Source organism: Ctenocephalides felis, unplaced genomic scaffold (genome assembly GCF_003426905.1).
Source record: "Ctenocephalides felis isolate EL2017-DRISC unplaced genomic scaffold, ASM342690v1 CF-g0.4_SCAFFOLD_01170, whole genome shotgun sequence".
NCBI classification, from domain to species: Eukaryota; Metazoa; Arthropoda; class Insecta; order Siphonaptera; family Pulicidae; genus Ctenocephalides; species Ctenocephalides felis.
The window spans coordinates 59,408,633-59,433,529 of NW_020537324.1; the positions used below are offsets into that span (position 1 = coordinate 59,408,633).

General features: G+C 29.0%; 1 protein-coding gene across 2 annotated transcripts in view; it reads left to right on the forward strand.

Moving 5' to 3' along the window:
- Positions 1-24,897, forward strand: part of LOC113368366 (beta-1-syntrophin) — a 100,977-nt gene that overhangs the window by 62,083 nt on the left and 13,997 nt on the right. For both annotated transcript variants that reach the window (XM_026609912.1, XM_026609911.1), the window contains exon 3: positions 9,247-9,435. In XM_026609912.1, the coding sequence (XP_026465697.1) occupies positions 9,247-9,435 (189 nt within the window). The remainder of the gene's footprint in view (positions 1-9,246; positions 9,436-24,897) is intronic.

Consider the following 24,897-nt stretch of genomic DNA (forward strand, 5'->3'; position numbering starts at 1 on the left):
AGAAGAAATTCACAATTCACGACTGTAACCAAATTATTCACAACGATCTAAAATTGGAAACAGTTCAGGAAGTTAAAAAGAATGGAAGTCGATCACATTATTCCCGACCAGAAAAACATGTTGTCTCATCTATCATTGGAGAGAATTTTGCCATGTCAGTTGCATTGAGTTGTAGGTATTCATAGCAACATCTTATAAAAACCTAATTTTGATTCGGTATTTCAAGTGTAAAAATTTGTATATGCCTATTAAGTCTCTCTTCGATTATCTCAGGTCGTTAGATTATAATTTAACCATTGTAGTTGAGGACTGTATGAAACACTGATTTGTTGGTCTAATTATTTCTAGTACTTAGTTCTAATTTGAAGAAGATATATTTATTGCTTATTTATTACATATGTTGTTACGTGGACTTTAGTTTTGGAAGTGAGAAAAATAAGTCCAGTCCAAATCCGCTACTCTCTCTACATTGAAGCAACCATCTGGTGTAAAAGCTCAACGCCATGAAGATTATCGTCTTCATGGCCAATATAATAAAATGAAAATACGTCTGAAGAAAAATATAAATATTTACAATAACTAATATTATAAATAATGACATTTAATGGTTTTCATTTAGATTTTCTTGACTATTCTGTGGCTTAGTGCTACCTTTTGTCTTGTGACCACAAATTCCATGTCTGGTACCCAACTCGGCTTGTCTAATACGGAGCAGGAGTGATTATCGCCTTCTCTTAACAATATAGAACAAAATATGATTTTAAATGAAAATAGCTTTCAATTTAACAATATATAATCAGTTTTATATGGATAGGTCAATCATTGTATTGCTTTGTAAGGAAAGCGACGTTGTTGTTGATGGGAAGTATCATCACATAGTTAGCTTGTTATTGCTGTTAATTTTTTTTCTTAAGTTATTTATATAAAACATTATATATTTTCTTAATGAAGAAAAAGGAATTAGTCTTGGACTTCTCGTTCATCTTTTGTTGTGTATGGGAAACTTCATAAGCGTGATTATTGGCTCTTTGCTACATTTTAGTCATTGATAAGCTATATATGAGAAACTCTTTAAGTGCATTATATCTGAATGGAATTTATTTTGAAATTTCTATATTGTGTAAATAATTTCCGCATATATCATATCTCTATACTATTCTAGTCCTCCTATATAATAATTTATAGTATTACGTAGTATGCTGGAGTATATTGGCAAATACGTGATAAAACTTGACTTATGGTGAACGCACTTTAAACTTTCATAATAATTTAACGCAAACAAACCGCAATGACATGCATTGTTATGAGTAACTTGTTGCAGCGTAATCTTTTATATAATGCAAAACTTTGAATATTTTAACAATAGACAAGAATTGAACTATAAATATATCTATTTTGTTAGAACATGACACGTCCTAGAATATTGCGCAATAATACAACATATCACGTTTGCAATTTTTAGTCATTATCTTGGCGCCTTGAACAGAATAATCTATTTTTAGACACTTGAAGCATTTAATAATTCCATATCTAATTTTAGGAATATGTAAATATTCTGTAGTAAAAAGTCCCACTATTAGAAATCTATCTAATATATCTTCAACGGAAAGAGAATGATGAACCATCAGAATGTGGATTAGCAACTACTGCCACTGGTTCTATTTCTAATAATCATCTCGATCAGCTTGATACCAAGCAGATATTTACATTAGATTATGGCATTGTTGTTATATGTATTCATATCACTATTAGAAATCTATCTAATATACCTCCAATGGAAAGAGAATGATAAACCATATATGATAAAATGTGGATTAGCAAATACTGCCACTGGTTCCATTTTTGATAATCATATAGGCCAGCTTGATATCAAGCAGATATTTACTTGAGATTATGGCATTGTTGTTATTTGTATTCCATATCACTATTAGAAATCTATTTAATACTTTTTTAAAGGAAAGAGAATTATGAACCATGATAAGAAGGTGGATTAGCAACTACTGCCACTGGTTCCATTTTTAATGACCATCTAGGCCAGCATGATATCAAGCAGATATTTACATGAGATTATGTCATTGGTGTTATATATATTCATATCACTATTAGAAATATATCTGATATATCTTCAACAGAAAGATTGGGTTGGCTTTTCGAAACACCAGGTTCAGGAATGTACAACAAAAACAGTTTATAAAACACATAGTTCTGATTACGGTTAAAACAATTTGAAAGTGCTATATCCGTTCAATAATTATCGAGATAAGAAATTGTTTGGATTATTTGATAGATAAAATTCTGATTATGTTTACTATTTTGAATGCTTAAATTACTCAGTCAGCTATAAATAAAATAACTTAAAATTTTTAATTAAATAAAATGTCGTTTATTAATTATGAATGTTTGATAAAGTATGTAGGTTAGAAAATATATAATAAGCAAACTTTTACATATTTGAAGATGGGATTTAGAGTTGCAGAATATTAGAATAATGCAGCAAGATATGCCGTTGCTATATATAATAACGTAATAATAATTTTTTAAAGCTTGTCGATACTTCAAATAAAAAGACAATAATTTATAGAAAAATCTCTAATTTTCAAAACGTTTCGACCTAATATTTTATGTCATCATCAGTGGATAATAGACACTAACTTATTATGAATTTTGTTAACAATGTTAGTGCACGTTTCTTAAAAACTAATGATTATATTTGTTCATGAAACGGGGACTTCCAGCAATTTGCCTTAAGGCACAATGCCATACATAAGCTAGTTATATTGACCATTACTATTCATTGAAAATAACATTCTCAACCGCATTAAATTACTTTGCTTCTTAACAAGTACCAACTAATTTCAATAGTCTTGATTTCTAAAGAAATCATTTAATATTTTTCCACTCGAAGAAGTTTCGAAATCATAAACTACGTTCTGATATATAGGTTATGATTCATAGAAATCTTGATGGGCAAAATTAACTCGAGTGTCTCATTGTTAGCGTCTACCTGTGCACAATCGTATCTGAAGTGTTATTGTTACCTTTTGAAGCACACGAATCAAAACATAAAACATCGCGTCAGCAATAAAAATATTACGGAATCAATTTATTTTTGTAATTGAGATGAGAGTTTGTTGACAGTGTCATCGATTTTTTTTACATCTAGAGGAAGGAAAGCTTTAGTTTTTTTCGTTTTCCGAAGATTTTTATTTTATATCACTATCTCTTGATATCAATCAGTTTAAAAATTACTTACAATTAGAACTACTAGTGGTCTAAGAGACCGATTCCGCCGCATAACAGACAAATGTTATGGCAAGGCCCAACTTCCATACATTATGCTATTGAATAATACTGAGTCAAAATATCATGTATTTGCTGTGCATTCAGGCGTATCACACATAAACTGTCGCGTCACATGTATGTTATGAAGCTGGATCATAAAGACCCTGTCATCTAACATCATTTTTCTGACATTTGTGCGGTTTCTAGGTTATGTTTTCTATTTGACAACCTGAGAAAACGCCTGACTGCTCACCACATGGCTTTTGTCAATATTTAGAACGATTTTGTATGGAATTTTTTTCATAACATAGCCCAGCCATAACATTGGTCTGTTATGCGGCAGAATCGGTTCCTAAATCTACATTTTTACCACGAAGCCATGACCGGATTATACTCTTAAATAAATATCCTACATTTTTATTGATAAATTTTGGGTAATCCCATTTTATTTTATAATCAGAAATAATGTTTACCGTTTTTAATTTTTTTTCGATATCAGCAAAATGTTGATATAACCATTTGACTACTGCTGTCAGTATTAAATGCATATTTCAGATATCCATATTGTATTTATAACCATAATGCTGATCGCGTAGTGCGTAGTATCAATATAAATTTTTGCGTCACATATAGATAATAGTGCTAACGATCAATTATTAAAAGACTCGTCCAAATAATGTTTAATTAACGTATACTGACCATGCAATAAAAATAGCGCCAAACTCGTTTATTTGTCGCACATCAGTTAGCGTAATAATCAATCATATGTAATTGGTATTTTGCTACAGAATAAATAGCGACAGCCAGTAACAGACTCACTGGCGTATTTGACGCTTTTTTGTATTATATAATTCTGTGGTGCGTTTCAAATATTTTATGGAAAATGATATTTTGGCCTTCAAAATGTATTTTACGTCTAATGCGTTTTTCCGGATATTGTCATGGCATGTTATTCTGGTAGTACCCGGAAAGGACATTTTTTCAATTTATTTGAACAGCAATCAAAACCTTAGAGTCCTATGAGTTGTTGTAGTGATTTACATAACTACCCCATTTTTTCTGGAAACAAACCAAACGGCTGTTCTATTTTTATGTGGTCGATTTATTATTCTAATTCCTGTAATGCTGATTTTTTTTATTGGTACAACTAATCTAAGTAAGAGCTATTACTGAGAAACATATTGCTACCTAAACCCAATGTCACTACTGCTTGAAATCGTGATATCCCAGGCTGGTAACGAATTTGAAAATTTTGAACTTTTGAATCACTAACTCTAACCATCAATCTAGGGATTATTCATGAATGAGACATGCAACCAAAAAATGATGTTTTATAAGCATAAATTCTAATGTATATCAAAGAGTTTGGTCACAATTAATTTTTACAGTGACGTTATAGTATTACGAATTAGTACATAGTTAAGTTTGATTTAGTATTTACGATACTAAAATAAAATTTATCACAATTAATGAAATAACTACCCACCTGATATAAAGGAAATAAGCGCAAGCCATTGATGAACTCATATTTTAACCATGTATTTTAATATAGCAATCTTAATTTATTACTTTGGTAGATTAAACTGTACTTACGTAGAATAAATATCCGTTTTTCAATTCATGTCGTACTATGTAAAAAAATATGCATTTGCTATATTAATCTATTCATAATAACGCGAAATTGTACGATGAATTCGACAAAATTCTTGTTTTAAATACGACAGCAGAATTTCAACTACAAGTTGTTTATATTGAGTTAATCTATAATTTTCTTTAAAGTTGATTGAAAGCTAATATTATTCCTGCAAAATAAGCTATTTTTTTTAAATAGTTTTTCATCTGAAAACTCGATATTTTGACGAAAATTAAAAAAACATGATTTGTTCATTGTTTTTTTTATTAAAAGATGATCAGGTGATTTATCTAAACGCCTACATTAACAAACATTCACAAATCGGCCGGTATTTCTGGAGTTCATTCAATTGAAAGCACCTGAGTTTAATACTCTTCATAAAAGTTTTTGGTGAAAGGATTTATTTATAGATTTGTTGACAAGTAAAATCGTCCCACACTTGTTAACCGAAAATAGACATTTTCGTGAAATCCATTCATGAGGAAATATTTTTTTGCAAGAAATAGATATAAGAATAAATTGAAGGAATAAATAAATAAAAATAGTGAACTAGTGGTGCAAGGCATCGTGCCCGAAGGCAAATTGCTGGAACTTTTCATACTGAAAATTAATATTTTTAAAAATGCTTCAATTTTTTTTAAACTTTAAAAAAATTAGATTTTTGAGAATATTGAATTAAAAAAATAATAACTAGCGGTCAAACATTGGTACGAAACCCATAGAAATGTGTCCAAAATGTGTACTTATTATCAAAATCTCTATCTGATAATTCGATGTGCATATGGGTAATGATTATTTTTTACTTCCATATGGAACTTTTTTACATTTTTTATTGGTTCTCCAGAACCGCTGGACCTGCCTTCCCAGAAATTTAATTGGTTCTCTAAATTATATCCCAACATACATACATACACACACATATATCCACTTTTTCTAACGTTTGTCAAAATGTTCAGAAACCATTGAAACGTAAAGATATGCAAAAATTTTCATTTTCGATTTTTTTGCTATTACTATAACTTACACTATGGGAAGTCAAAAAATGGATACAGGTTATACAGATTTACATTTCAAAATAAAATTACTATTGAGCATTATTGCTTTCTCATGGCGTTTTTTTTCACTTTTTGATTTGGATACTATCCATTTAGTATTATATGTGATATTATATTATAATATCGCATATAAATAATATGATATTATGAAATCATATTATAAATTTTAGTAATTTTGTACCTTCTGTTAATTCAATTTGAAACTTAATGCTTTCCCACTTTTGTTCGATACTTGTGTTTGCTGGCTTACGCTTACAATATCACAAAGTTAATTAATTTTCCGTTATAAAATAAATAGACTTAATTTCCAACTTTAATCTGATATGTATGATTAATAGCCAAACAAAATTTAGTATCCAAGAAACCAAACTGTTCTGTCGTCTAGTTTAGGCAATTATAATCTGCAAAGACGCTGTTTGCTTTAACTTAATACGGCGTTGTTAATTATAGGAGAAACAAATGCAATAAATCTCCTCCGAAGTCCTTTTCGCACAGCCAGCCGCGGAAAACGATTCTTCATAAAATAAAGAAGAATAATCCGAGAAGGCCATTAACGCAAAAAAGACGTTGTTGAATATCGTTTTGTTATTTTCCATGAGTCATCTGTAATTACTTTGCGCCATATCAGGCTTGTAAAGAAATATAATGCTTAGCCGAAATATAAACAGTAGAAAATTGTATAGAACTACATAGATTGATTTACGAGATGAGTTTTTTATGATTACCATCTGTACATTAATAATATTATACTATATATGGACACACTAACTTTATTACAAGTGAACTGAAGTTCACACGCGAAACACAAGATGCTGATGTGCTCATTTTTCTGTTGTAAATTGTCTACAATTAATTGAGTTGCTATTACATGTTTAATATCTGTCTGCCCTACATGTAAAATTCACATGTAAGATTATAACTTTATTAAAGAAACTTGTTAAATATTGAATGCATTTGAATCTTTTATTTCGCGGGTAAAAAGGGATACCACAGATATCTCAAAAACAATTTAGGTTAAGAATTTTTCAACAACAATATTTGAAAGTAGAGGAAAAAAGATGTATAACCAGGCAATGAATAAACCAGTGAACCAATATATAACCAGTTGTTTAGTTTACAAGACCTAAATAAAATTTTTAAGTCTGCGTTATTTAAACGTTTTATGAATTGTTATTTTTAAGTTACAGTCAATAGTTTTTCTTATATAACATTTATGAAAGCTTACATTAGGGTGAAATAAAGAGGACCATCTGAGCTTTTACTCTAGCAAAGGTGTAAATAATAAAAAGTAGTCAATAAAAAAGTAAATTAAAGTACATTACTTTAATGGAAAAATGCAACTGTGTATTTTTCACTATTTATATATCGATGTCATTTTTTATACATAACTGCTAAAAGATTTACTTAATGTCTATGTAGTACAGTTGTAAATATATTGTTGAATAAAAAAATGTTGAATATTAAAAGCAATTTCATAATAGATAAGTGAAATAAATGGTTATTCCAACTCTGCTGATTTTTGACGAAATACAAGATCAAGGTTATATACAATGTTATTCCAGTAAAAATTGTACCCATGAAATATATATTGGTTGAATAATGTAGCTATTATTTTGTAAAATTCATTTAAAATTAAAAATAAGACATTGGTTCTGTTTGCCCCTTGGCTGTTCCATTATACCCCGCCTATAGAGTAAAAAGGACAAGGTGACAATTTTTTGTAAAAACATCAAAAAACACATTTCTATAATGATGAATTTGCTGGGAGTTTTACTTACTATAGTGAGATAGTTGTTTGTTTGATATGTGTTATTTGTTGTTATATTATTGGTTTGGTTTTCACAGTATAATTGCTGGCAGTCATTTTGGACCTTTGTACCCCGTCCTACACTATATAAATGTGACAGTAAACACAATTGAACAAGTTTTATGAGCTTTGTGCAGACTTGTTTTATTTCATTCTATTTGGTGAATTCATTATTACAAATTGAGAGTGGTAAATTTCTTATTGATACTGCAATGCCGGGCAAGGGCTATTTTCACTTGGAAAGAAATTGCTATTTATAATTTCGTGTAAAAATCGATGTCACTATTGCTTGACATCAAGTAGTCATCGTACCTGGAAATTTTGATCCAAAAATCGTAGTTATAACCACTAAGTCACAGGGAAGTTTTATTCAAATATTATTTGAATAACTTTTAAAAATTAAATCTTCAAACATTCTTTAAACTAAAGAATTTTTTCAACGTTTACTATGGTATTTTCACTGTTTTTCATAATCTACTCTCATCCGCGAATAAGTTATTTTATTATTTGCTTATATGAGATATTTCATAATATCATTTTCTGTTTTGCATTATACTCGCTATCTTGCCTCGGCGTGGAAATCTTTACGAGCTAATTTTCTTCATATCTATATTATTTCTCAAATAATTCGTTATGAAAATCAATACTTACTTTTGTAATTTTTTGTACGGTTTCATATAACAAATTTTATGCGAACAAAGTTTAATATTTCTTCAATTGTGAAATCGAAGCAAAAAGTAATAAATAATATTTTTCAGTAATAATACGATATAATTAATGAGTTTAATCGATTGTAACATATGTTATGAATATGGTGTTAATATTAAATTTATTATTTTATTTTAAGTATTAGTTCTATTAGGTCGTCTTGATTAAACTGTTCGTCACTGATTTAATGTAAACGAATCCTAATTACTTTATAATTTCGGTAATTACCTCTCCACATTTTCATGCAATTAGAGTAGTGTGACTCGTCTTCTTTGTTTCACATTTCCAGTTAAAATACTCATGAGAGGTAACCATGTACTCAGCGAGAAGATTTTTTTTATTTAGTTGATATTTTCACAAAAGATGCCAGAAAATTTGGAAGTTTCAAATGATTTGCTCACGTTTAATTAACTTAATTACATTTTAACGATTGTTCATTGTTTTAACGATAAGTTTCAGTTGTAGCTCTTTCGCCTATGGTAATATTTTGCTTATAATATAATACATTGATTTTTTTTTAATAAATTTGGTATAAATAAATCTAAATAAATACTGACACAATGACTTATCACAAGCGCAAAGAAAAAACTTTTTTATGTGTTAATATAAGTTTCATCATAACTTAACACTAAATAGAGTAACTTTCATTTTTATTATATATTACATTTTATTATATGGCTTGATGGTACTTCTCAATGGTATTTATTACCGCATACCTTATTCGCCAGTTCTGTGATCTATATATTTCCCTTTGGTTTCAGTTAAATACCTGCGAGAAGTAACGCCATACTTCAGGAAGGCTTCAATAATATCAGAAGTGGGATGGGAGCTGCAGCGCGGCTTTCTCGGTGCACCGCCACCTGCGCCGCCTTCGCCTCAGAGAGCAGACACGCGCTACATACCATTGCAGCTCACATGCCTGGGCAGAAATCTGCGACATCACGATCCTGGTGAGTTTGTGATATATTGTATCATGGTTGAAACGTGACAACATGAACTGATGTCGTTTACTAAGAGGATATGTGGCATTTGAAGATATAATAATCTTGAAATGATCAGTGCATTTTGTTGAACGAATCTTGTGGTCTTTGCAATTTAGTTGGATATAGTTGAATTTAGTTGGATCTAGTTAGGTACTTTATTTTGCTAAATCTATAGATTTCATTATTAGCACTTTTATCTATTCGAATATCATTATTACCTACTTTTTATTATTTTTTGAGTAAAGAATTGAATAATTTTGGCAAATTAGGTACTTCCTATTGTTAACAGTTTAAGATTGAGAAATTCTCGAATGTATGGTCACTAGAGTAGTGTTCGATATAATTTTTTAATTTAATTTGAAAATTTGCTTTATTTGACTTAAATACATGCATTGATTTTTACATAAAGATACAAAATATATACACCTATTCTGGGAATATCATTATACTATCATAATATAATTGATATAAGTTACTTGCGTTGATATAAATTATTTGCGGTTGATATAAATTACTTGCCACTTCAGTAAATTTGATTATTATTCCTTGAAAGAGTGAGTGCAGATACATAATTCAGCTTGTGATTTTTCAATAATATAATTATCAAGTATTTTAAGCATTTTACAATTCTGATTAAATGCGCCAACTTTTGATGGAACTTGCCAACACACTTTAGTACATTTCTTAAAAGAGAGTATCTCAAAGTCGACCAATTTTAAAAAATTCAAATTCATAGTTCAACAAAAAGTCCTAATTTCTGAAAACTTCGTGCGATTGTGGTATTTTTCATACTGTGGTTCTAGAAATGTTATTTACGGTTATGGTTCCAAGGTGTGAATGAACAAAATTAATAAAAGTTAATCACAATAACCGAAAAATGGTAATAATTTTACCAAAGCCCGAGGTTGCACTTAAAAGCTCTTAATTTCAGCTTGACATCAAAATCTGGAACACCCTGTAAATATTTAATACACGTTTATGAAAAGATTTCATTTTTGAATCATTATTCATATTGTTTTTAAACCAGTACTCCAACGTGATCCCTAAGGAAGTCGTATTCATTCATCTTAATGTCAACAATTATTTTTATTTTAGAGAATAAATTCATTTAACATTTTTTATTTATTCTGACATGACCATGTAATCACTCAAAAAAAACTTTGAATACGCCTTGTCCGGTGAGTCATTATTAAAAATAAATCCGTTTGAGAAGCAGATTCTAATTATTATTTGTAAAATTAAATTTATTTATACTAAATTAATTGTTTTTATGATTTTGCTGCTTTGAAGCATTACAATTAGGCTTATACAAAAACTGATATTTTAGGAAATCGGTTTTCGAATAATATTTTCTCTAAAAAACGGTTTTCGATCAAATAATTTCGAGCGATTAAAGTCTGAATGAAATTATTTATCCTTCAATTTCATTTTTATTGTGTTAATACAATTAAGTAGAATTTGTACAATTTAGTAGAATTTAATGTTCTTTAATAAATTAATGCAGCGGTTTGCAACCTGTGGAGGCGCCCCCTCAGGATGGCGCCAGACTGTTCTATTTTCGAAAATAACCCAAAATTTATGAAATGAATTTAAATAATAATTAGTTGTTATGCATATTGTTACATAATATTGCATATTAATTTGTTGTCTGATAATATCAGTTGAGTAGATATTTATAAAATTAAATTTTTGCAAAAATTAAGGTGGGCGTAACAATTTTTTTATTAAAACAAGGGGGCTCGGTGCAAATAAGATTGGAAACCACTGAATCAATGTCATTAATAAAAGAAAAAAATAAAGAATAAATTAGTAGAACAAAAAAGTAATATTTGACCAGGATTAAATATCTTAAAACACAATTAATTATTCGTTGTTTATGTATAATTTTTACATATAAGGATGTAAATATTTTTATAATAGCTGAACGAAGGCTATCGAGTTGTAATAGTGTTTTCATGAATCTTATACATTTGGCTACATTTGTCATTTTTAATTCTCTTGTTATAATACCTATATGTATAGAAATAATGATAAATTTGTAAATAACGAAAACGTTCAAAAATTAGAAATATGATATTATGGTTTAGTGATGTGCCAAGTCGAATCAAGTGATTCGAATCATTCGAATCAAGCCTTTAACGACTTGATTCGAATCAGATTTTACTTGATTCGAATCAACTCGTATCAAGCCGCGAAATATTTACTGTGATAAAATATGTATGAACACAAATTTTCATAAATATGAAAAAAATATTTTAATTTAATTTAATATTATAATGATATAAATAATAATAAATAACATAAATGACATAAATATAAAAAATAATCATGAATTAAATCATGCGAGCCAACCGACTGTAATACGCTTAAATGTACGCCGACTCCAATCGTTTTTGTATGACTTTAACTGCATTCATTAACTAACAATATCATCCGACTTTATATGACTCAAACCAATTTATTTCGACTTCAAGTCTATATAACTTCATCCGAGTTCCTATGATTCAAACCGACTTATTTCGACTTCAAGTCTATATGAATTAATCCGAGTTCCTATGATTCAAACCGATTTATTTCGACTTCAAGTCTATATGAATTAATCCGAGTTCCTATGATTCAAACCGACTTATTTCGACTTCAAGTCGGTATGAATTTATCCGAATTCCTATGATTCAAACCGATTTATTTCGACTTCAAGTCTATATGAATTAATCCGAGTTCCTATGACTCAAACCGACTTATTTCGACTTCAAGTCGCTATGAATTCATACGAGTTTATATGACTCAAACCGAATCATCCCGAGTTCAAGCGGCTTGAACGATATGAGTTCGAAACATGTGTCTGTGTCTTAGCGTATCGACTTATCGACTTGCGTGTTTGTTTATTTTTGACTAAGCGCTGAGAGCCAATTTGTTCCTGAAATATAAAAAACTCATTTAGATAATAAATACGCGATTTAGATTTTAATTAATATCGAAATAAACTACACAACGAGTTTTATACACATACAAAATTATCATATTTTATTACTTGCATAATGGCAAATTCACACAAATCAAATAATATCAATCTTTACAGTAGTGAATTTTAAGTCATTCGTAAGACGTTAGTTTCAGCTCCCTGTTTAGATTAGATCTAAACAATCAATAATATACACATGCATTCGTTCAACGTAAGATTAAGAATATTGTTTTATATGCTTTAGTGATAGAGAAGTGTTTGGTTATATTTTATTGTAAATTTACTTGAAATATTAGTTATATTTGTAGCTAGTTTATTATTATATATAATATAAATGTATTCATCTCTGCACTTTTTGAAATTAATTGTTTACTAAATTAATTATTTCACTTATAAAATTATTAAAATGATATTATTTCTTCTCTTAAATTATAATTGCTCATATATGAACTTGATTCGAATTGATTCGAATCATGATTCGAATCAGGTTTTTTTCTGATTCGAATCATTCGAATCAAGAAATTTTCGAGTCGGAACATCACTTATGGTTGATAGATTGCTAATCACGATGGCTATTACAATTTTGGCCTTTTCATTGCTAATTATTTTATAGAATATATTATATTTCTGTTTTTAAACTTTTTTTAGTAAGAAATTTTACTTACCTGTGTTACTTCACAAATCATATATCAACAGGTTGTTGATTAAGCGTGAGCATTCTAAGGCAATTACGGAAAGCAGAAAATGTGGTCTCGTTCATTATTCTATAATTTTGTTACGCAACTACTTAATCTACAATAAAATCAGTCTCTTTTCACCTCCTATAATATTCTATTCTAGGTGGTAGTATGTCACCTGGTGTGTGTTTGAAACGTACAGGTGTCGTATTTTTCACTATTCTCGAATACATGACATCTCCCATTGCCGTGCGGGATTTGCGACCGTTGAAATGTACGACCTTGCCTCGCACCAACCCGCCACGGGCTTTGTGCATAATAATCTTCATTTCGGATTTCATCGCCATGTATCATCTAGTCAAATGGGAACTAGGAATAGAAAGAGCGCCGGTCATTTTATTCCCTTTTTTATGGAAAATTTAGATCAATGTATTTATGTGTATAAATATTATTATACTTTTTGTACTTGTAAAGGTGAAGTTTATTTTCGCCAGAGAAAACGGATTTGCTCATTTTTTTTCGCGACGTTTCAAGTCATTCTGAATTATTTACTAGCAAGATTTGAAAAGTATGTGTGTGTGTGCGAGCTGATTTTTCATTTTTGACGACGTTTACTCGGATATCAAAAATTTAAAAGTAATTCGATCTAACTAGATAAGTACTCTTGTTAATCAGATTTGCCTTTTAAAGTTCCTTCATAATTAACAGAAAGGTGTAAACTTTGTGTGCACGTTTTAGTCAAAAATATTGATTTTGGTTTTGATTTTGATTTAAAAAATTCAAAAACTGTTTCAAATATATTATTTGGCGATCGTGTTGATTTCTTAGTAAAAATCGGTTCTGGTCTAATTTTTAGACTCTAAAATATGGGTTTTTAATCTTTTTCACGTCTTGAACGAAACTTGGGCTTTGCCATGCTTTCTCAGTGAACATCTTAAAAAATTAAACGATACGAAATTATATCGTAATTATAAAAAAATGAATTATAAAAAAAACATTAAAGTCTGGGGTAATGGGCCGCCCTTTGAAGACACAAAATCTCATATTTGTGCACTATTTAATACAATTTAGGATATTTTAGGATATACATGAATAGATAGAGTAATTACTCTATCTATTCGTGTATTTTCCCTATAAAGGTCAATGATCTAATCACATCATATTGTATTCAACTACAATGATGAGATTGTTTATTTTGTTACATTGGTTATTTTGAAGTATTTGTAACAATTCATGAACTAAATAATCTTATAAAGTTTGATTAAGACGTTTTTTTGGTTGTTAACTTTAGAGAAAAATAACGACAAACTATAAGAAAAATACACAGCCGACCAGAAAATAATTATGACTTGATAGCATGTAGTTTCAAAGTGATTTCTTCGTTTATTGGATTAATATACATGGTACAGAAATAGCAAGATCAATGACATTTAATTACTAATTTAATATTGAGGTATCAAATGTAGATTTAATCCATAATTATTTGTCAGTTAATACTCTGTCATTCAATCATTTTTTTTATATTCTCTAAAACAAACATAGGTCAACTATGTGCTGTTGTGTTCGAACTTCTCTTTTTACGTTGTATTTAGATGGTAACCCAAAGGTTAATTTGCACTTGATATATTGGCTTATTATTAGAATTTAACTATAAGTTGACATATATTATTTAACAAGTTAATTGCCATGTACCAGAAAATTTTCCTCATGATCCATAGTAACGTTATTAGATAGTTTAATTAATAACTAAACTAATGTAGAACTTATTAGCGTCAGATACATATGACTGAAATTGTCGGTGAAGTGCCTTTTTTCCTTCGTATGATATTTTGGATCTATATTGTGAAAATGGATATCACCTCTGCTCGATATCAGGGAAGATTCAATATCAATTTTAATACAGCTAAGGTGACTATATTTTTTTTTGTCAAAACCGGGACGGCAATTTTTAGTTATGGTAATCCGGGATGAGTGGCGGGGGGTGGTGTTGACTTTAATAACAATAGCAAACGCTATTTAAGGATACACTAAAAATTCGGTTTTTTTATAAGAAATATTTTTTTTAAATCGTAATTGCGGACTTTTAGTAAGAACTTAATTATTTATTTATATGTAATACTTTTTTTATTCATTTTTTTCTCGCTTTTGAGCCTTGTATAAAATTCTATTCTTGAAAAAATTAGCACTTATTTATTTTTATAATTTTTGTAAATTTACCTATTAGTTTTTGAAAAACCGAGGCAATGCGGGACAAAAGATCTAAATGCGGGACAAATATATTGCTTTTAGAAAATCCCAGGACACAAGCTTGAAATCCGAGACTGTCCCGCTCAAACCGCGGCGTATTTTCACCTTAATTTAATGCCAATTTTAATACACCGTAAAACTAAACTTCCATTGAAAGAGAATTTATTATTGCACTTTTTGATAAAAAGAAATATTCATTTTCTCTTTGTTATAATACTATTCAATGAATAATTGGGAAAATTCAATTCAAAGATTATAATTTAAGTACTGGTACAGGTAAAGCTATTGCTATTATAATATTCAATGAGCTGCCACAGACTCTCCCACTATTCTAGCGCACGACACCGGAAACGTAGTATATAGTCCTGGATTTTTTCGCCTAATTTTTGCTCTATTTTCCGCGTTCGTCCATTCCTCACTCTTTTGTCGAACTGCGAGTAGTAGGTCTGACTGCTTCGCGCGTTCGCTCCAATTTGTTTTTTGTGCGCTTGTTCGTTTCTCTGTCAGATGGTATCGATTTTTCTTACTTCATTATGTTTCCTGTGCTTTTATATTATATATTTCATGTAATACCTATCATCATTTCTTAATAGAGAGATATCATTGAAATAAAAATTGTTCTTTTCTACAACAAGAATTGATTCGATTCTGATGCTGCAACTCAATCAGGCGGGTTATCGACTTCACGAGCGACGATAGAATAACTGAAGATAGGAAGATCAATATATCGGATATTTTATTAAATTGATAAATCAACTGACTTATTCTTGATACACTTACAACACTGTTGCTCAGGATCCCGATTTGTTTTTCCATCTAATTTGATTAACTTATTTTATGCAAATATAGCTAATAATATTTTTTAACTTTCCGAAGGAGTGTTTATGTTTCCGTCAGCAAATCGCGTTTGCTTTTTCCACATTTCAAGTAATACTGGTTATTAAATGGGTAAATAAAATACCAAAATTGGAAAAAGTATGTGTGTGTATAATTAAATCAAAATTTTACCTTTTGTCGTGCCTTTTTCAAAACCGGCTGTGCCTATTTCAAAAATTTAAAAGCTATTTGATGTAACTTGTATATCAGCTTTGCGCGGCGGTCGTTCAAGCCGTTTCTTTATAATTAGCAGAAAAATAAAAAATTATAAATTAAAATAAAAAATCATGTATCGATTTTCAAAATTCACAAATGATATTGGTTGGGAAATTAGTTTTCGGAAAAAATGGTTGCTAAAACAATTTTTTTGAGGATTTCAAAATTTTCTGGTCTTAATGAACATACTAAAATTTATCGGCTGCACTTTTAGAAAATACCATGTGTATGTTTTAGACGCATGCTCATTTTTTAATAATGTGGACAAACCATTTATCGAAAACATCTGATGTTCGGAAAATTAGTTCAAATAAAAATAAACTGCAATCGTCTTTCTTATAGTGCTTTACAACAACTTGGTATACTTATAAATTACTCAAAAATTAATGTGTTGATTTCTTATTGATTAAGAGGATTATTTTACTTACCTAGTTAATTAATAAATTCGGTTTTAATATAAATGTTTCTGATTAGTGAGGTTTCTTGTTATTCAGAATTATTGATGCTATTTGGATAGTAGTGACTAGATTTTTTTAGCATATTAAATTTAATTCAGTTAATTATTTTACAATTTTAGTCTATAACTATTGGTGTATGGCAATCAAGGCAAATTGCTGGAATTTTCCGTACCGTAATAAAATATTCGAGGAATATTAAATGTTTTCAAATAGATTATTATAAATACAGTAACTTATATAATGAAAAGTAAATAAACAAAATTTAATAAATCGGGTTTAAAATGAAGGACATTGTCTAATATTTATAAGAATCATATAAACTGAATTGCAAAGTTAAAATTATTTATTTGAAGTATATATGTGAGCTTTACACTTTAACTTAAATTCGAATAATTTTTGATATGTATGTATATATGTATTTTTTTTTTTTTGACAAAGCAATCGTTTCGTCAATCAAGCAGAAATTTTTTAAATCATTCAAATCGGATGGACCTGCTTTTGCCAAAAACTAAACACCACTTCTCCTCGTCATTCAGAATTGAATGTTATTTAGATCGGATCCTATGTTCTCTCAAAAACTCGATTCCTATTTTTTGCCCTCATTGCTCCGTTTTCTGAATCGGCTGAACCTGACTTTGTCAAAAACTAATCAGCACATCTCCCTATCAATAGAAATCGAATGTTTTTGAACCATTCAAATCGGTCGATCCGCGCACCCGAAAACGTGGATGAAAAATTGTATCTTCAAAATGTGAAGAAATACAGATATTTTAAATTTCAATTTTTGGACGATTACAATAACTTACCCTACGGGAAGTTGATAATACTAAAAAAGGTGAATAGTTAGGCACATTTTGAATTTTTGTAAGATTATGTTACTGCCTACATAGATAGATTTGTGAGCCACTGGTGTCAATTATTTTCGCTCTACTCTTTTTATAAAATATCTAATACTTGACGTGTTAATACCCCAAAAAAGAATACCGACAATTTTTCATCAACTTTGATACCCGGCTTAGCATATATATATTTTGATTTCTGTTGTTATTTAAAGTCGTTTTAATATTGCTGGAAACATCCTGTTCTAAAAGTAATTTTGTGTTTTCAGAATAATCTTAATATCCACGGATTATCCTTTACTCAATATTTGGAGCCGAAGCTTCTAAGGCACCCGCAGTCATACTGCAGAGATGGCTTTATATCATTTTTATATGAATATTGAAATCACATTCTCTATATACATTCGTATAAATATAACCTCGTATTCACAAATCTCCATTAATTATACATACGACCTACGATTTCGTACAATATGTCGATGTCGAAGCGAATGAACTTATAAGTATAGCGTTGTTCGAAATCATAATGTGTGGATGTTATACACGTATACTTGCTGTTTTGAATGCCAAACCACCCATGATTTGGCTCTGATGCTTTGCTCTTTAGGAGTCTATATTACGTATTAAAGGTTATTTTGCCCTAATGCAAGTCATTATATAAAAGTTATATGCTGTCAGGTGCTACATGGAATTCTAAAACCTCACTATGTAGACGGGATGTTCGTAAAAGTGCATCTGTATAAAATATAGATATACTTTTGCGCCCTATAGTCTGACGATATATGTTATATCCGTGTTTTGAATTGCAGAGGAAAAGAGCCAAACATAGTAAAGAGATCTAATTTAAAATAGTGTTTGTGTAAACGACACATAATAGTTTTTTATAGTTAGAAATCGATATTTTTAACTTCCCATAGGGAAAATTTTTAACATACCCCAGGAAAAATGGATGTGGTTGTGTATGTGTTTGTTTTGTGTCCGCAATTTTTTGCCAAACATTCGATTCCTATTGATATGGAGATGTGCAGATTAGTTTTTGGCAAAAACAGTCTAGCCGTTACGGAGATATGGAGCAAAGAGTGCAGAAAATAGACATCGAGGTTTTAAGAGAACAGAGTATTCGATTTGAATGATCAAAAAAACGTTCAATTTGCAATGATTGGGAGAAGTGGTGATTAGTTTTTGGCCTAGGCAGGTCCAGCCATTTCGAAGATACATAGCTAAATGTACAAAAAATGGCAGTTTTTGAGAGAACTAAGCATCCGACTTAAATGATTCCAAAAACTTTCTGCTTATATGGTTGACAAAACAATTGCTTTTGGATTTTTTTTTTGTATATCGAAAATAATTCAGATTTTAATTTTAATTCTGGCTAATGTTCTAAAGTTCACTTATATAATCAAAATAAATAATTTTTATTTTGTATTTCAGTTTATATAATTTTTATAAATATTAGACAATCTTACAGTATTTATAATAATCTATTTGAAAGCATTGAATATTCTCGAATATTTCGTTGCAGTACGAGAAGTTCCAGCAATTTGTCTTAAGGCATGATACTATACATCACTTATTATATTATAACGACTATTTTACTTACAAGGAGAACCTCAGGTTTCCTTTCCTGAGATTTTGATAAAACTTTGCGTGATGATAAAGTTGACAGTTAAAATGAACCTATTCAAATATTACATGTATAGAAAAAGTGGTTTAATAATAAAAATTGTTTTAGTAAACATTCAATGCACATAGATTTTATATGTATGATTCATTTTAGATATAATAATTTTTGTTTGCGAAATATATGCATTGAAATACATATTATTATTATTTTACAACAATATTTACTATACAGATACAAAAACAACTCTGGCAGGATTTGAACTTTTACATGAGCGTAAAAGTGAAACATTATTGGTATATGGAAGGCGAGCACTCTGATTTTTTAAATTTGAATTAATTTTTATAATTAAAATACCTATCGTATACCTATAATATTTTATAAGTTTCGTTTTCAATATCAACTCCATCATCATACAAAGTTTTAATAATATCTAACAATAAGAAGAATAAACCTGAAGTTCTTCTGTTAGTATAACTTATAATTGTATTTGCAACAACTTTAAATACGTTCGCCGACGTGAATACTATAGCATTCAAATTTTAAAGAAAATCATTTTGAGTTTAATTTTATATAACATCACGTAGTAGATAGCTTGGGCAAGCACATTGCGTAAAATAGAAGCTTAATACTTGACGTGGATGCTATAGCAATAATTCAATTTAAAAATAAAATTTTTGTACCTTGTTGAGACTTTTACTATCCTCGAACGTGTTAACATTTGTCTTAATTCGTTACTAGTAGTGTCCATAATAATTTTATTCAACATATTATTTTATTACCTGATTACTTTATAGATTTCATCACGATTGCATTAAAAAATTGCATTATACTTGAGAGGTCCTGAAAATGATCTGCCTTCTGGCAAATACCATATCGATCGTACGTAGCAAGTTGCTATAATTTTGTTATAAAGTAAGTTACTATAGGCGCATATTCTATTACATCATAGCGAAACGTTGTAAACTACATTTCAAACCACAAATATTGAACATAAATATAATGCATGCACTGAAATAAATAAATATATCTGCAATGAAATCAAATTCAATTTTGTAGAACTTTATAAACTCATATGTGCAAGTTCGAAACAAAAATTTAGAATTCAATTTCGAACCTAAATTATGTAGGAAAGGTGGATAATAATGAAATTGTATTTATTGCTTAGTTTTCTTCGTGTTTTAATACTTTGATAGTTTGAAAGTTTGAAAAAACGTCACAGCTACTACAAAATTTACTAGATGCCACACACATTCTGTTAGATAAAAAAAATAATTTTAATGGTGTAATTATTTTAAAAAATATTGAACATATATTTTTTAACTTTCCGTAGGGCAATTGCAAAAAAAATAGGAAATGAAATTAATATATATCTTTACGTTTCAGAGGTTTCTGAACATTTTGGCATACCTTAGAAGAAATGGATGTATGTGTGTGTGTGCGGATACAAATTTTTGTCGACGATTTTGGAAAAACGGTTCAATCGATTTCAATTATTCAAAAAACATTCGATTGCTGTTGATAAGGAGACGTGCTGATTAGGGGCAAAAAGTGCCAAAAATGGTAACTTGTATTGAAAAGATGAAGAACTGATTAAATTTTTGGGAAGGCAGGTCCAGCGGTTATGGTCTTTCAATAAAAATATGTTAAAAAAATGTCATTTGGCGGTCAAAAATTTTTATTGGACATATGTACGTTAAATTAACAGATATTTCATAGAGATTTTAATAATGTGTACACATTTTGTGTAAATTTTTTTGGGTTTCGTACCAAGATTTTTAATTACGGTTCGGGAAGTTCTAGCAATTTGCCTTAAGGCACGATGCCATACACCTCACTAGTTAAAACTTTTTAGACCGTGTTGAACGTACATGCATGTGCTCATGTAGAACCTAATATCGTTAGACTCATGACTTACATGGCGATTAACGTGTTAAATATTATATTATTTCAAATTCTGAAGTTTATGCGCAGGGCAATCATAAAGTTTATTGTCTAGCTTTATAAATACTAAAACGTAAAACGTAATAAATTTCCGAGTCATTTTATTGATTTTGATAAAAGCAAGGACAACCAAATCAATCCAGTAACACTAGCTAACGATAACAGTTTTACGACTTTTTCTGGTTTGCTGATCCGTATTTAAATAGGATTTTTTCGCAAAATTCAAAATCGTTGCATTCTATTTTCGCAAAATACCATCACTTGGATATTCGTGCATTTTGAGTTTATTATCCGTTCAGTTTAGATCCGAAGGAGATATTGAACCGCAACCGCAAGTGCTAAACAGTTTTTACTTCAGCCGTTCGACCCAACATGGGGACTTACTGCGCTGCGATTTTATCACATTTTACGCGTCTCTGAGAAAATGTCTTTTAGATGTATATTTTATGATATTTTTCTCGTATATTGTCTTCACGGTGTTTTGAAAACACGTTTGTTCACTTTTATTATGGAAAACGAATTATACATCATTTATGGATGATTTATATATTATGTAGTACATACTTGATATTATCTGTATCTTAATATCTTTTATATTGTATATTTTTAAATGTCAAGCATGTTTATAAATGCTATATATTTAAATAAGCAATTATTTAAAAATTTATTTCTTGAAGAATTGTTTTGAACTTTTGAACTTTTTCCCTCCTCCTTTTTAGATACGAGAAAAATCGTATAGTTTTATTTTTCTTGAAAATTTTCGGATTTTTTTTAAAGTCAGGTAAAATATATATACACGTGATATCTTACTTGAACCTCCATCCCCTACCTGATATTTTGTGATTTTTTTTTTGTCAAACCCCTTTTCCCCCTAAAAGCCTCACGTGAATAATGGACAGTTTTTTTTTAAATCAATATATCTTAAGATCTACTGTTATATTTCTACGAAATAAAGTTAGATAGATGCTTCAAATATTCCTGTACCAAATCAAGTAAAAATAATTATATAACTATTATTCATTATTTCACAATTAATCATTTTCTAGAAAAAGTGCAGTGTAAAAATTTACTCCGCGTTTGGAGGTAATCTTACTGGGGCAAGTACTAACTCTAATAACTTTTTTTTACGAAAATTGACTTGTTTATAATTGTAAGTATTTCTTTTCATAAATCAACGTAAATTAGAATTAATACAAATAAGACATATAATGTCTCCTGAAGAAAAACTGAGTAATATAAAGAACATGTTATCACTTGAATTCATTCCAAGTTAGGATAAAGAAATAATAGAGAATTCCTGTCAATTATCTACTGGTTTTGTTTAGTTATTTCTTCACTAAATAAATAAAACAATCATACCTTTAACGAGAAATAATGTGTGTTACATTTTATAAATATTATTGTTATAATAGTATTGTTTATCAGCTAAAAATAAACAGCACATTATCTATGAATTAGCGCAATAATTATTACAAAATAATTCTAGCTTTTAAGGAAATCTTTCGAAATAATACTTGATAACCTTTTCATTTAAATTAAATCTCTGGAAATTATGCAGATACTGATTATCAGCTTATGAGATTTTTAGGGGTGTTTGGCTGATCCATTTTGTCGTCTATTTTATATTATGTTATCTGTTTATGGACTCACTTTTTTATTGAGTAAACCTAAATTAATTCGACTTTCAACTATTTTAAGCCCTTGAATCAATAGAAAATTGCAGGCAATTTTAAGCCGACTCTATGAGATTCTCCTTTTTTAACTGCAATGTTGGCCAAAATACTTAAGTACACACACACTTATATACTCGTATATCTATATCTATATATATATATATATATATATATATATGTATATATATATAGTTACTTTGAAATATGTTTCAACGTCGAAAAAACTATCAAGATATATATATATATATATATATATATATATATACATATATATATATATATATATATATATTAGTCGTTAAATTTAATGCATAAAATTGAATATATTATATAAGTAATTTTATTCGACGGAAATCATGTCGTAAATTGAAGTCACATGCACTCAAGTCCTGAACTTAATTGCGCTATTAGCCTTTGACTTCAATGTGGAAAACTAAATATTATTGCAATTGAGGTCACGAATTTAATAGACTCTAAAAAATTTCTTTCATATTTTATATACTTGGATCTGTTCATGCATTGGACACAGCACTAAACCTCAAGTTTTAATATACATTTACGAGGATTATTAGTTAAATAAATTTGTAGAGTTTTTTGAAAATTGTGCTTATTTTTCTTATTCTATTCTATTTGGATACTAAACTATAGGAATAAATTTACGAGGAGACTTTTATAACAAGAAGTGACCTGAGGATTCAATATTATATATAGATGCAATATCATATTATCCGGAATAATACAAAATCAACCACTTTTAGATTATTAATGTACCTAATATAGGTAAGTATGATACTATGCTTTAGAAGCAAGTGATAGTTATAATTTTAATATTTTATACCCTAATGCAGTGTTTTCCAACGTCAAGCTCACATAAGGGCAAATTAAACATATATGTAATGAGAATATTTCTCAAATATGTAGAATTAAACATCTTATGTATATCATTTTATTTTCTCATTTAAAAATCTTATTTTTGATCTTCAAAAGCTTTTCAGCCATTTTTTTTAAAAAAATTGTTTTTTAACCTATTCTTATGGCTATGACAACCGCTCTGTGGATATGAGGCGGTTCCAATTCGAATTACCATTTAATTTACTTTTCTCTCAGCTAACTGGTAAATTAACAAAATTATTGCTGATCAGAAAATAGAATCCCAATCGTACCCAGAGTCCCCTAAATATTTGTAGTATAACCTGCTAAACAAATGTTATGACATTTGTTTGTTAATATTAACTAAAAAAATCAAAATCATTAATTAAAAAAATACATTATGTGTTCAATTACATCAAAAATGAACAGAAGGACATTCATTACAGCTGCGCATCAACATGACATGTGTTGATTCATTAATAATAGAATTTCAAAGATTAATTTTATGCAAGTACCTGTTTTCAATTCAAGTGGGCTTTGATTCAATTTTATATACCGTCAACATTTAATTATTTCTCGGCTGAATAAAATTTATATCTGAATGCGCATTTATTACTTTCGAATTACCGCTAAAGTTAGTTCATAGCATGGTTATTACCCATCATTAAAACGCTAACTTCTACAAAGAGATCGCGAATCTTTGATTATTTGTAGAATTATCAGTGATTATCACATAGCGACTGTAAATGAGGTAATTTTAGAATTATTGAATGCTTTAGTTTGTATAAATAGTGTAGAATTAATATATAGTGTCTACTTTGTATGCATGAACGAAAAAAATACAAGTAGTGTAAGGTTTCATATATTAATACAAAGATTATTATTTGTGAAGCTACATCATATATGGTGGTAAAATAACAATGCAAAATTTATAAAGCAAAATAGTTTTTAAAGGCTTTTATTGTCATTAATAACAGTAACATGTAACACAACACAACATAAACCTTTAAACAAATCTTAGTCATTTTCCTTGCTGAATAACGATG